The sequence below is a fragment of the Zalophus californianus genome, chromosome 4 (assembly GCF_009762305.2).
Source record: "Zalophus californianus isolate mZalCal1 chromosome 4, mZalCal1.pri.v2, whole genome shotgun sequence".
NCBI classification, from domain to species: Eukaryota; Metazoa; Chordata; class Mammalia; order Carnivora; family Otariidae; genus Zalophus; species Zalophus californianus.
This window is the reverse complement of record NC_045598.1, coordinates 13450137-13463869: the sequence shown is the minus strand read 5'-3', so window position 1 is coordinate 13463869 and position 13733 is coordinate 13450137. Positions and strand designations below refer to the sequence as shown.

The following is a 13733-nucleotide window of genomic DNA, read 5'->3' as shown; positions in this document are numbered from 1 at the left end:
GCTCTCAGCCGCTGGGAACCTGTGGGTATGAACTGGGCCCAGAGCAGCACGAAGCCTTCAGCTCTCCAGGGTTGCAACCTCGCCTTTACTCACCCTCCGTTCTGCCGCGTGGGAAGCCAGGGAGCGCAGCGGCGGCGGGCCTGCGCGCCACCCCTTCCCAAAGCTGGGGCTAAAACCCGGAAGGCAGCGAGCCTCCCTCTCCGGCAGTGAGACGGGCCTGTTTATTTAGCAGCGCTCTGAATAAGGGTTCCCCGCCCGCCCCCCTCTCCTTGTTCCTAGTCCCGACTGGGCCAGGCTCTCGGGGCCGGCCCCTTCCCAGAGCCCCGGATCGGAGCGCGGAGCTCAGGCCCCCGCCTCGGGGTCGGCCTCCCTCCCGCTCCGCCGGCCTCCCTCGCTCGCCTCTAATTAAGCGGCGGGATCGCAGCGAGCCGCCGGGCCGCGCTGTAATATGATGAACTGCCTTTGTGCCAGTGTCACCGAAAGCGCTTCTGATAAGGGGAAGCCGCCGAGGATCAAAAGGACCACAGCGGCTCGCCCGCCTCCCGCCGCCGCCCGGCTTTGCGCGCTCGCCCTCTCCGCCCGCGCTCTCCCGCCGGCTGGCTCCAGGTCCCGCGGTTTCTCCTGATCTGCCTGTCCCATGCCAGCCTCTCGGTGGTGACTCTGCGTCCTTTTGTCTTTCTCCCTGCTGCTCCGCGCCCCTCTTGGTCCTTCTGCATTTCTCAACGTCCTGGAACGCTCCAGGCAGGTTCTCTTAGGCCCGCGCTCCGACTTTCTCACTCTTCAATTTTCTAGCGCACAGCGTTCTCCCTCTCTCCCCACTGTTGCTGTTCTCCTCCTTTCTGACTCTCTCTCGTGCCACCTCTGTGGCTCTGTGGCTCCCCGGTGTCTGCCATCCCTCTCTTGCTCATGCCCTGGGCTCAGGCCCAGCGCCCAGCCAGGGCCCTGGCGACCAAATCTTGGACCATTAGCTGACCCGCTGTCTCAGGGAAATCGGAGGGATCCTTCCTCAGCAAGCTTGCAGTGCTCTGCGGCTCCTCGAAACCCAGCCTCACTCAGCTGCTCACCAGAGGGCCAAGCAGGAGTGCCCCAGGCGCCCTGGAATGCCCCTGGGGCCTCCTCCTGGAAGCATAACTTGGGGTACACACTCCTCCCCTCATCCCTCCTGAAGCTGCAGTGCGGGGAAACCTTTCTTCTCCCCCAGTTCCAAGTGCAGGGGACCCCCCCTTTGGCGTCCCCTTCCCTACACCCCCTCCTTTGGCCCCCATCTCCCCTTTGCCCTCGACCCTTTCTCTTCCTCCTCCAGGCCCCTCCCCTTCGCAGGCTCCTGGTCCCCTCTGTGCTCTTTTTCTGGACCCCTTCCCTGCCTGGCCTCTGCCTACCCTGCTTCACTGCTCCCTTCCCCCCTACCCCCACCCCACTTCGTTTGAAGTTTTTGGAGAGATCTATCTACTAATGGCGAAGTTTCCCCCTTAGGTCACCGTTCTGCCTTGATTCGATTTGGGAAGGCAAGTTCCCTCCCTCCCCCTGCCGGACCCCAGCCGGGGCCAATCGCTCCAGAGCAGGTCAGAAAGCGCTGACCCCACTTCCACCTTTTCCTCTTTCAGCCAGAGTTGGGGGGAGGGGGGAAAAGAAGGAAGGCGTAGGACAGCAAAAACTGAGGGGGGCAACCCAACCTTCCAATCCCCTCTTATCCCCATCCCCAACTGGGTTTCCTAATTACCTCATTAGTCTGGGGTGGGAGAGGGGGAAGAGCTATTTTTCTGGAATTCCTGGAATGTGCCCCCCCATCTTAGTCATGGCCTTCAAGGCCCCCAAACCCCAGAAGCATCTCTCTTTTGGGGTTTCTCTTCTGTGCTCCTAACAGTAGGAAGGCTCCCCCCTCACCAAGCTCTTCTGGGTCTCTTCTGTGGGTGTGAGTTTTGTCTGGCTTTAGGCGAGCTCTTGGGCCAGAGCCAGTGGGCCTTACACATTTCAGGTTTCGGTAGGTGCCCATTAGGAACCAAGCCCTCATCAACTTTGCCCATGATGGCAAACGGGAACTCCAAAGAGGCAACCTGGAAGGAAATCTCATTTGCTCAGCCCTCTCTCTCCCTATATAAAAATAGGTGTGTTTTTATATAATATTATTTATATAAAATTTAGTGTGTGACAACTCTCATTTTCAGAAAGACATTCTTTTTAAAAAAAAAAAAAAAGCCCAAATAATCACCTTACTGCTTTAAGGCTACTGTTATATGTGCTTTTAAATCCTTCCATGTAAATTCCACTGAAAAATTTGGAAAGCTGTGAAAGGGGAGGGGGCGGCGGGGGTGGGGGGAGGTTAATCCGGGTTTAACGCCGAGATGCCGTCTTAGGACCAGGGTTAGCCTGATTGCCTTATCTCTTCCCAACATTTGAGACGCCCATATTTCACCCAGCCAAATAGCTCCAAGAGCAGCGCAGATGGCTGCCGTGGTCGCGCCTCAGGAAAATGTGTTATTAATATCTAAATAACTTCCCAATACTGTCTGGTAAATCTCCCCTCAACCATTCCAAATGATGAATTCGTTTGAAGTCTTCCCCCAGCTTCATCTTTTCAATGTCCCTCTCTCTCTCTCTCTCTCTCTCTCTCCCTCCTCTCTTCTTAGCCAGGCTTATTTCAAACTGGTAAATATCTAATTCCTTTCACGGCTGTGCCGAGCACACGAGTCTTTTAGGTACAAACGCCTCCAAACAGCCGGTGTGTGGCGGTGCGTGCCCGGAGGTGAACATAAAACCCGCACGCCTTCGCGGTGGGGGACCTCACCCCGTTTAGAAACGCATTCGGGAGACTGGGGCTGCGTGGGAACCTCAATCTGGGAGCCCAGCCCTTCCTCTGCAGGCCCGGGGGGCCCTCTCCTGGTTCCCCGTGAAGTCCCAAAGGCACCCCCCCAACACGCATCTCTTCCGCGCCTCCTGCCCCCCACCACCGCACCCGCAGCCCTTCAAAGGCTTCCCTCGATCTCTGGGGCGGATAATTACCCTCCGCTCGCCTGTTCTCCCTTGTTTCAAGTTTGTTTGCTAAATGTCTTCTATTAGATTATGTTCGTTCATTCCCCCTCCAACCTTATCTCCTTCTGTCTCTACTCTCCTTGCCCGTCACACTCGATTTAGGCACGAGTTTATCTGGCAAACAGTTTGCCGACTTTGTTTATTTACCGCGGGTTCCGGGGCTGCGAGCAAGTGAGCGAGTGAGCGCCAGTGTTTGCCTTTGTAACACTTATCTCATTGTTGTTCTTCGTTAGTCTCAGCTCCCTCCTTCCCCTCTCTCTTCTTCGGTTGGGGGGATGGAGGGAAGAAAGGGGGAGTCCTGTCGGCCCAGTGTGGGCTCGCCCCCTCTCCGCTCACCCCATCCCCCCACTGCCCGGGCGCGGCGGAGCCCTCGCCCCCCCTCCCTCTCTCCCTCTGGTCTCACTGAATATCCACCACTGAGCGCAGCCTAAAGCCGGGGAATTGCCTGACACCCTCCCATCTTCCTCCGAGCCCCCATTATGCGAAGCTGATCCCACTCTGAACAGCCTCAAATCCCGCCTGGACTCTGTTTGATTAGATTGCCAACCCGGGGTAATCCTTTGATTTGGTGGAGTGTCAATTACCTTTCTCTAAACACACATTTACAGAGGAGGGAACTTGTTGGTTTAAATCAATGCAGATTGTTTCTTGATAAATGGACTATCTCCATCCCCTCCCTCGCTCCCTCTTCCCAGGCCCCTCTCCCTCTACGCCTCCTCCCCTTCCTTCTGCCGCTCTCGCCATTCCGGTAAACAATGCCCCTTCCAGGTGTGAAGCCGGGGGAAAAAAAATGGTGTGGGCTGAGGGGAGCCGTGCCCCCCTTCCCCTATTCATGAGCTCCCCCGGAGCCTAATTAAATTTGGCAGGTCCTTGTACACACAATCAAAACAGCTTCCTCCAGTGTAGCAAACGACCGAAAACCGCATTAGCAGCTAGTGGCGCTGCCAAATTAAATTGTTTCCCACCTCCTTTTACAAGTGTCTAAAACCGACACTTTGGGCTCTCGCCTCCTTTCTGAGCCTTCTCGGTCATCTCCCACACACCTGTAAGTTTGCTGCTTTAAAAATAAATTAAGGAAAAATGCACAGAAACACAGATCTGCCTCACACACACCACCTTCGGCCCCCACCCCAGATGGTCTTTGATCGGGTGAAGTCGGCAAATTCTTGGATGGACTTTGACAATGGCACTTCTCCCCACAGAGGAAATGCACGCTCTTCTTCTAAATCTTGTGACACCCCCCCCCCCTTATTTCATATTAACTGTGACCTCTCTGGGCGTTGTGCCCTAGAGACCCAGGTGGAGCCCCATGTCTGATCTGGTCAGTTTCAGCCTAAGTTTGTACATAGTCAGATGCATGAGGCTTTGGTGTTCTTATTGTTTATTGCTGTTGTTATTGCCTTTTAAAAATTATTATTATTTCTTCACACTGACTCCCTTAGCTCCCTCAGAGAAATGGTTTGACTTTTTGCAAACCCCTATCAAATTTCCCACCAGAGTTTCCCTGGGCTCAAGCTAGGAAAATCTTTTTCTTTCCCATCCGTCCTCAAATCCTTTCCCGGTTGGGTCTCTGGTCTGTGTCTCCCCTGATTCTCCCAGAAGGGGTGAGGAGAAGAGAGTCCAAGTGGATGAGGGCAAGGAACTGTCCATTTCCCTCTCCAGGTGAGCAGAGCATGGCTGGAGCCCCTATCCTCTGTGGTCTGAAATTCTCACAACCAACAATCCTAATAACTCAGTCTTAACAAGGATAAGAGCAAAAAAAAAAAAAAATATGAACAGCCTCATGAATATCAGCCCAAGGGGAGCAGGAGTGAGCTGTTCAGAGATGAAAGTGCACAGAAATAAAAGCTCAATTTAATCTGCTTTAAAACCCTTCAACTTAACGTTTGTGCTTCAAACTCTGAGAGTGAGGACTGATTGCGGATAAATAGTTTCTTACCATGCCTGGGAGCTATAACACCCTTCTGCAACACAGTTTCCTATTCAGCAGCCCCAGTTTTCATTACCAGCTCTAATAAGTCTTAACATTATTAAATGCCAAGCGGACGATAGGGAAAAACGGACTCAGGGAGGGATCTCTCTTTAGCGCTTAAAGAGGAGAGCTCTTAAACCCCTTCTTGGAAGGCTCCCCGCCATGAGAGGGGCAACCCCCGGAGAAAGCATTTGTCAAGAGCAAGAAACCAAAACAAAGTTTGTGGGTGTGCACCCCTCCCCCTGCTCTGCCCTTTGAGGCATCTCTGCCTCTCCCCACCTGGTCCACTTGGGTGGAGGTTAGGAGGTCTTTTCACTTCTAACTTGGCCATGAAACTGATGGCTGGGGCCTGGGAGAGAGAGGAGAGGTTCCAGCTGGGTGGTTCACTGGGATGCCTGCCTACTGGCCCAGGTACTCAGGGGACCAGTATGTTTTGTCCCCGGAGGGACAGACAACCCTCCCTCATCCCCACTGTCATTCTGCCCATTCCCACCCACGTACAGACACCCTGCACATCCACGCAGAACCCCACTTGCACACAACACGACCCACGGCACAATGATCCAAAGGCCCACGGACAAACAGCCACCCGGAGAGTCACATGCGCTTACGCAGCCATCCAGCTCACGGTCCCAGAGCCGACGTGCCCACTGTCACTCAAAACCTGCCAGGCTCTCTGGATACCAGACCCACGGATTCCATTTCGTTTCTGCAGCTCCTCTCCAGACTCGGCTCTTGTGCTCTCTGCCTCCCCATCCGGAACTGCCAGGCTCCTCCTAAACCCTTGGAGATTTGGAGCTTCCTGGTTCTGCTGCGGGGAAATCCTCTCTCCAGCGAAGCTGCCTGTGAGCCAGTTTTGTGTAAGCCCTGACCCGCGCCAGAAGCACCCAAACTCCCTGGAGCCAAAAGGGTCCCCAAAGCACAGGCTTTCTACCCCCTTCCTCTCCTTTCCTTCTTCCTCAGAAAAGACTTATTTTGCTTCCTCACAGACTGAGCTGGACAACCCCCCGCCACACACACACACACACACACACACACACACACACACACACACGCGCGCGCGCGCGCACGCGCGCGCGCGCACACACACACACCTAAAGTCTCTCCAAATAAAACCAAACCTCCTTCTGCCTCTCCCGGGTACTTCTCAGAAACGGTATCTGTTGTGTGGTATTTCTCCAGGAAAGATCATTTCAAGTTCAATGTGCCCCACCCCACAAAAAAGAAGTCCAAGCAAGTCCCTTTCGGATACAAACTGAAGTCAGGAGTGGGCTCTGGGCTGCCTCCGCCAAGCCTGGGGCTCCTGAGCAGCACAGGGGTAATTCCCACTGCAGACCCGAGGCTCCGAGGCCGGCCCCGCACAGCGGGGTGCCAGGCACAGCTCGCTCCCTTTCATCCCTCGCCCTTTTGTCCCTGGCGGGACAGGGCTCCACTTGGGGCCCTGAATGTCAGTAGCCCGCCCCTTCCCCAGCTCTAGGCTGCTCTCTCAAAGGGGCTGCCCCTGCCCCTCCTCCCACCTTCCCCCTCGACCAGGCCTGTGGGGGCTGGGCCTTCCTGGGTGTTGTCTTTGGAAGCAGGCTTTGTCTGTGAAGTTCATCTTCAAGGTTGGGAGAGACTACTGACAACTGGAGAGAGACCTGGGCTAGGAGTTCACAGGAGGCAAGGAGAGGGGTCCCCTGAGACACCTCTGGAAAGAAACTCAAGCCAAATGTGCTCTTCACAGGTTTCTAGGTTTGGGGCACTCCCCCACTTTTTCCAAAGCGACCGCTTTGCAGGTTTTCGTGACCACTGTCTTTCCTGTCTGCTGCTGCCTCCCGGCATGCCCGTCTGTGGGCTCGCTCCTTTTCCCCAGCCAGTCTTTGTGACTCTGGGCCTTCTATTTCTGTTTCTCACCCTCCCTCCCCCGCTTAAGGCATGCTTACCGAGTCTCAAAGAGAACGTCAAGGGGAGGGGATAATGAGGAAGACTTTCCCTTCTCCCGAAACTTCCCCTGCCAATAAATACAAGCACACTCCCCTCCCCCGGGTGTGCAGACGCTTGAAAGATAAACGCCTTCCCTAGCAGACCAGAGAAAAAGAGGGGCGCAAGCCTCAGACTCCAGCCGTCGGGGCAGCGGCGCTGCAAGGGGGGGAGCGGGTGGGTGCAGTCGGAAGCTTTCTCCCCGCCTGAGATCCTCGGATCCTGGGACTTGGGGAACTCGGTCTCAACGACTGGCCCCGCCAGAGGCAAGCGCCCGACTGGTGCACCCATCCGCACCCACCCGCCACTCTCTCGGTTCGGGGCCCTGGCAACGCGGGGCTGAGGGTTAGGCGGCGGGCCTCGCTAATTTTTATTGATTGCAGCGGTCAGTCAACTGTCAGGCAGGGTTTCAAGGGACCGTTTAGAGAGCGTGTGCGGGTCTGGTTAACAAATTCATTTAGGGAGCCGCAGGTCGGCTCCTCCTTCCTCGCCCCCCGCCCCCTTGTCCAAGCATCCTATAAATAATAGACCGGGACTGGGACTAGCCGCCAAAACGCGGGCCCCGCAGGGCGCACGCCCCGGAGTGCCCGGCCCGGCCCTGCTCGCGGGGCTCGTGCGCTCGGGGACGCCCAGTGCACCAGCCTGCAGCCGGCTCCCCGGGGACGCCCAGGCCGTCTGCGCCCGGGCTCCGCGCTCTGCCCTAGTCCGGGGCGCACGGAGGGGGCACCCTCCGCAAACCCCGAGGGTCTCCCGGCTGCCCCCCGGGGCTGCGAGTCCGCCAGCTCAAGTGCTGTCGCTAGCCGTGGGCGGCGGCAGAGAACCACTGGCCCGCACCCTCGCGAGCAGGGATGCGGGGTTCGGCGGCGGAGGCCCCCCTCGGAGGTTCCCTACCTTTGTCGCCCAGGATGCCGTCGATGCTGTGCTTGGCTTTCTTCTCGCCGTCGTCCTCCTTCTTGTCTGCTTCATCTTCCTCCTCTTTCTTCCCGAACTTGATTCTGAGCACGCGGCTAATCGAACTCACTAAACCTCAGAAATTCAAAGGCAAAAGAGCAAGTATAAGTTGTTGGGGCACTGGAGCCAGGCGACCTGGGCCCCCGGGAGAAAGCGGCGCAGTCCGGCCCTGCAACACACTGCGAGGGGATTCACACCCACTGCCAACCCCCCTTCCCCATTTAAGCATTTACATCCAAGTACAGTCGCCGGCTAGGGAAGCTGGCTCCCCTGGGACACTCTCACGGTGGCATTCCTCTGCTCCTCCTTGCACACACTTGTGCCTAACACGGTCACATCCCCTAGATGCACTCACACCCACACCCACTTCCCCAGGACCTTGCCAGAGGCCCTCCAGCCCCTGCGGCTGCCACCTCTACACCCAGGTGTGTGTCCCCTCGCTGCACGCCTGGATGCCCCCCGCCACGTGCACACGCGCACATTCACCCCAGGCTGCTTTCCGTCTCACGGGCAGCGTGGTGGAGGGCCTCCATATTTGGGAGCCACTGCTGGCTGGTGACACTGACAGGACAGAAGAGTGACTTGGGGAAAGGGGTCCAGGGAGCCCCAGGGAGATCAGCCCTCCTAGGACAGACCCATCTTTCTAGGCCACTTCTCTGAGAAAGAAAGCCCCAAGGGAGCTTCTGTTATCACCCAGCCTTACAGGATAGCCTTCTGTCCCTCCTTCCTCCTCTTTCTTCTTTCTCCTCTCTCTTTCCTCATTTTCTCTCTTTTCTTTGCTCCTTCTGTCCGTCCATCTTCCTTTCGGTTTTGATTCCCTCCTTTGCCCTAACTCTTCATTCCTGCTCCCTTTCCTCACAAGTCTCCTTGGAGCTCCCCATCATTCACCTTCCGTCTTGTCCTGTCCCGCCTCCAGCCCCGTGCAGCGGCGCCCGGCCAGACGGTGCTTGGCCGGCTCAGCTGCCTTCTCACCTGAGGGCACGGTGCTGCGGTCACAGTGTCCGTCCTTCAGCAGCCTGTCTCGGATCTCCCAGCTGAACATGCCTGGGTTTTCCCTCTTGTACTCCTCGATCTTTTTCTCCACATCCGGAGTCGCCACCTGCTTCAGAGGTGGAGGTGGGAGAGCAGGAGCGGAAAGATGGCGTTGGGGGGAGGGAGACACTTTTAATATCAAACTCCCAAGAGCCCCAGGCCAGGCTGGTGGCTCTGGTTTCCATGTCCCTCCCCTTTCCCCCCTTCGGAGATTGACTTTACCCTTTCACAAAACCTGTGCCTGGTTCCCAGGAAGGCAGCCAGGTGCATAGGGTAGTCATAGGTAATAAGATAGAACCTAATTAGGACTCTTAGGATCGCCCCCCCCCCAACTGCCCCGCTCACTATTTCAGGCAAGACTGAGGGGGGAGATTTCCCTTGGTCTAGGATGATGCTGGAGGTCGGGGCCGATGTAGGGGCAGCCCAGGGATGACTCGTTGGCCGCAAAGACCTGGGCAACCTGGAACCTCAGTTATCTTATCTCCTAGAAATCCAAATAATGAGAGGGACATCTGGGGGTGAGGACACCCTCCTCCTGTACTTTCCATAGGAAGCATTTGGACACCCCAGTGGTGCTGGATGACACAAGGTAGTGAGAGGGGCCACAACCAGGATCCCCCAAACATTGGAAGGCCAACTGCCAGCTCTGCAGCAAAGACACTCACTCTGGGCTTGCTGCCGCCAATGGCCCCAGGCCGGATGGACCCAGTCTCCTGGTAGCGGCAGAGAATCTTGGAGACGCAGCCGTGTGACACACGCAGCTGACGGGAGATGACACAGGGCCGGATGCCATGGTGGGCCATCTCCACGATCTTGTGGCGGATGTGGTTAGGCAGGGGTCGCCCGTTGATGAAGACCCCACCAAGCTGATTGACCCGGCCTTGGCCAAGTGGTGTGGACACTGGAGAAGGGAGGGGAGACGAGGAAGGAGAGAGGCACAGGGTGAGGATGGGGAGGAGACAGCGAGCACACCCCTTGACTCCAGTGTTGTTGGAGCCCCAAGACCCCTGACAGAGGGACTGTGAGTTCCCCACGTTTGGAGGTGCGGCAGTTCAGAGGTCAGGAAAAAACTGTCAGAAAGCTGAGAGAGGGTCCTGGAAGGATGGAGAGAAAAGTCACAGCTGGCTGCTACAGTCCCCCAGATGCCATGTGCCCCCATTCCTGCCACACTATGGGGAATGAGGACACACTGGAGAGGGATCTGATGCTTCTGAGAACGGGAGGGAGAGGGCAGAGCCAAGAGGCTGATGGAGTCTCAGGAGTCTGTGGGACCAGGGGCTCGGTCCCCCAGGATGCAGTTTGGGCCGCAGGTCTGCCTGCCTCTTCAGGAGGCCAATTGCTGGCAAGATGTGGCCCCTCTCTCGGCTCAGTTCCATGCCCTAAGTGGTCAAGACTGGTCCATTCTGGGGGGAGCCAGGAGAGGCTGGTTAATTACCAGCATTTACAGCCCTGGCCTGGGCAGCAGATCTGTCCTACTTGCACTTGAACAGCCGAGGGACTGGTGACACGATGCTGTTGGTCGCTGCCTCTGGGGTCACCGGGCTGTCCCTTGAGGGACTCTCCTTGCTTCCAACCCCTCTCAAAGTTCTAATTTCGTTTTGGGGTGATTTGGGGAAGACGCTCTGCTGTCAGCGAGCTCCCATATCAAATAACCTATTCGGCTTCAGAAATCCATGATCTGTCCCTGCAGGCTCTGTGAGGGTGGTGCACGGAGGGGCCAGAGTCTCCCAGTGTGGGTGACTTTGGGAACCAGGGAGACAGGCTCCCCTGCTGTATTGCTGGGGAGGGGAGAGCTCCTCGGAGGCCTTAATGCAGTCTACACAATTTCCTCACAGAAGGTTGGGGGACACCCGGTGCACTAATCCAGCCTCCATCCCCCCAATTTGGGGACCAGGCGGCTGCAGAGATCTGGCAGATTAGAACGATTTCACAGACGCGGGAGTGGAGGGAGCTGCCAGTATAATTGGAAGGGAGGAGGCGAGAAGGGGCTCGGCTGCCGAGCGGTTCCTACCGCCTCCTCCCTTGCGCTCCCGGTCCCCCCACCTCTCTTTGTAAAAGTAGGTGTCTGAAGCCACCTTCGGATTTAATCAGAAATCGTGCGTCGCCAAGTCAGAGTCACTCGGTCTCCGTGGCGGGATATGCCATTAGCGCTCGAGAGCTCTCGAGCGCCCAACTTTATATTCAAGAGCCTCTTTAGCGACCGGCGCTCGGCTCTCCTCAGTATTCTCCGTCATGTTGGGCAAATATTGTTCTAATCCGCCGCGCGTCCTCGGCCGCCTGTTTTACTTGCATTCGCTACAGGAGAGTGCTACCGCAAATCCCCGGGCTTGCGCGCTCTCCCGCCTGCGTGGTTGCTCGCGCGCACTTGATCACGAAGCCACTCTCTTCGCCTCTGTCTAATTCAGGGACCCGCGCCATCCCGCTGCCAGAGGGACCCCTCCCTCCCCAGATCGCGGGCGGCCCGCCCGTCCATCCCCTCCCCGCCTCCTTTCCCCTTCCTCACGCACAAGGGGCTCAGACAATTACAAGAAGAGTAATTAAAAAATGAAAGTGGCCCCTATCTCTCACCACTCCCCTATGACACCCTGGGCTACCCACCCCCCAGAAACCCAGTGATCCCTCGGTTGACAGGTCGAAGGCCTTCCAATTAGTTTAAAAAGAAAACAAAACAAAAACGCAGGAAAGGGTCTTGGCAGCGCGCTCCCACCCTTTCCTCCAGCCGGGAACCCGTCCCCTGCCGGTCGTCTCTGCTCGCCCCGGTGCTGGGTATTGACGGAGGACACATTACAGAATTCACGTTTTCCCCCTGTCTGGACACCGCGGGGCCCGCTCACGGTCCTGACGGTCTCTCCCAGGAGGGTTGCAGAGTTCCGAAGCCCAAGTGAAAAGTTTTTTGGGGGGAAAATCGTTACTCTTTATTATTTCAAATGACTTTGCTTCCAAACCAAAAGGCAGGAGTTTCTGTCTGGTGCTTTGGAAGAAGCGGATAGCCTTCCTAGTTGAGACACAGAAACTATCCCACATCGCTGGTATTTCGAAATAAAAGGGATCGGAGGACCATGCGAGGAGTGAAAAAAGGAACAGTTCAAAACGAGAGTGGAAAGCACTGTGGCCGGCGAACGCAGAGAGCTGAGAAAGAAACCGCGGGGAAAGTATCTGAAAATAGTGGAAACGAACTGAAATTCGCTAGGACTTGAAATTTACTAGCGGCCGAGATCCGCCGGGAGTTCGTCCTGCGGGGGAAGGCCAGAGCCCGCGACCTGTGAAGCCACGGCCGCCGGTCACTGAAAGCCGCGCAAAAACGGACAGGCGTCGGCCCCTGGAAACTTCCGGGGGTCCAGCGCCCGGACTCGGACCCCAGAAGAGAAGGGGACCCCTCCTCCTCCCCTCCCGCTGCCGCTGGCGCCGCCACCCCCTTGGAGATCGCTGCCTCTCCCAGGACCTCGGGTTCCCGGCGGAGGAGCCGAGGCGCGGCGAGCCCAGGAGCTCTTACCTTCCAGAGGAAACCCCGTGCGGGGATAGTTCTGCCCCGGAGCCGGCCGCATCATCCTCGGTACGGTGCCGGGAAGGGCCGCCATTCTTGCGCACGCCGGGGACGAATCCAGAGTCGGCAAAAATCGCCTCCCGTCCGCTCCCTTCACCCCTGCTGCGATCTCTTTCTTTCCTTCTTCTTCCACTTCTCTTTTTTTAACCTCTTCCCCCCTCCGCCCCTCCACACACGCTCCCTACCCCCACCCCCCCACCCCCGGCTGCAGTCCAACGCGTCCAGAAGCTGGGGAGGGGGGCGAGGTGGGGGCGGAGGTTGGGGGGGGAGGGAAGGTGGTGACAAGGAAGTTCAAACAAACAAACACAGCCACCCCAAGTCCGCCTCTGCCCGCTCCGCTCGGCCAGAAGTTGTGCGGGCGGATGCGCCGGGCGGAACCGGGAGGCGAGGCCGGGCGGCCGAGCGGGGTTGAGGGGCGGCGTCCGACCGGCAGCCGCGCGCTCTCGCGCTCCGGGCCAAAGTTTCTGCGCCGAGAGGCTGTCGAGTGGGTTCGCTTTCGTATTTATTTATATATTTATTCTCGCGCTCGCTCGCTCCCTCCCTCCCCGCACGCCTCTCCACGCCTTTCTCTAGACCACACTCCCGACTCCCTCTCGCACCCGCTTTCACACCCCGCCCCCCACCAGGCTTGCGGGGGGAAGGCGGTGGCTCGTGAGTTTCGGGGCTTGAGGGGAGGCGACAGGGGGTGGCGGGGGTGGGAAGAGAAGAGGGCAAGCAAGGGGGCGAGTGATCCGCTGGGTAAGTTGTGCAAAAGTGCTCAACTGGAGTACGAGGAGGTGGGGGGAGGCATGAACGAGATCTGATAGGTTCGGACTTTTCTTTTATTCATGAGGAGGGAAGGGGGCCAGGGCGGAAGGGAGCCGAGGACCAATAACGAAAAGAAATCGCCAACGAATATATTTTTTTTTCTCTTTTCTGATCCCCGGCTCGACCTCGTTTTGGGGGGAGAATTTGAACCGCCCGTTAACACATAGGGAGCGAGGCCCGGGGGCTGGGGGAGGACGCAGAAGGGGAGGGGGGCCAACTTTGTGCAAGTGTCTTCTTTTGACGAATGGGCCAGTTCGGCCGAGTGCCCGGCCCCCTGGTCGCCCGCCGCCCCTCTCGGCATCCCGGCTGCTTGGGAATGTCTGCCTCCGGTTGGTGGCTCCTCTGGATTCTCGCCTTTTCTCTGGCCTCCCAGGGTCAGAGTCGGCTGACTGCACATCTCCTTCATCTCACTCAGACACTCCGAAATTTCCGCCAGTG

The 13733-nt window shown here is 57.5% G+C and overlaps 1 protein-coding gene across 2 annotated transcripts in view; it reads right to left on the bottom strand.

Moving 5' to 3' along the window:
• Positions 1-12522, bottom strand: part of PAX7 (paired box 7) — a 94247-nt gene extending 81725 nt beyond the window's left edge. The window contains exons 1-4 of one of the 2 annotated variants that reach the window (XM_027570309.1): positions 12438-12522; positions 9610-9845; positions 8885-9014; positions 7853-7987 (exon numbers count right to left, since the gene is read on the bottom strand). In XM_027570309.1, the coding sequence (XP_027426110.1) occupies positions 7853-7987; positions 8885-9014; positions 9610-9845; positions 12438-12522 (586 nt within the window). The remainder of the gene's footprint in view (positions 1-7852; positions 7988-8884; positions 9015-9609; positions 9846-12437) is intronic. The other variant, XM_027570312.1, reaches the window with a different exon arrangement.
• Positions 12523-13733: the final 1211 nt, after the last annotated feature.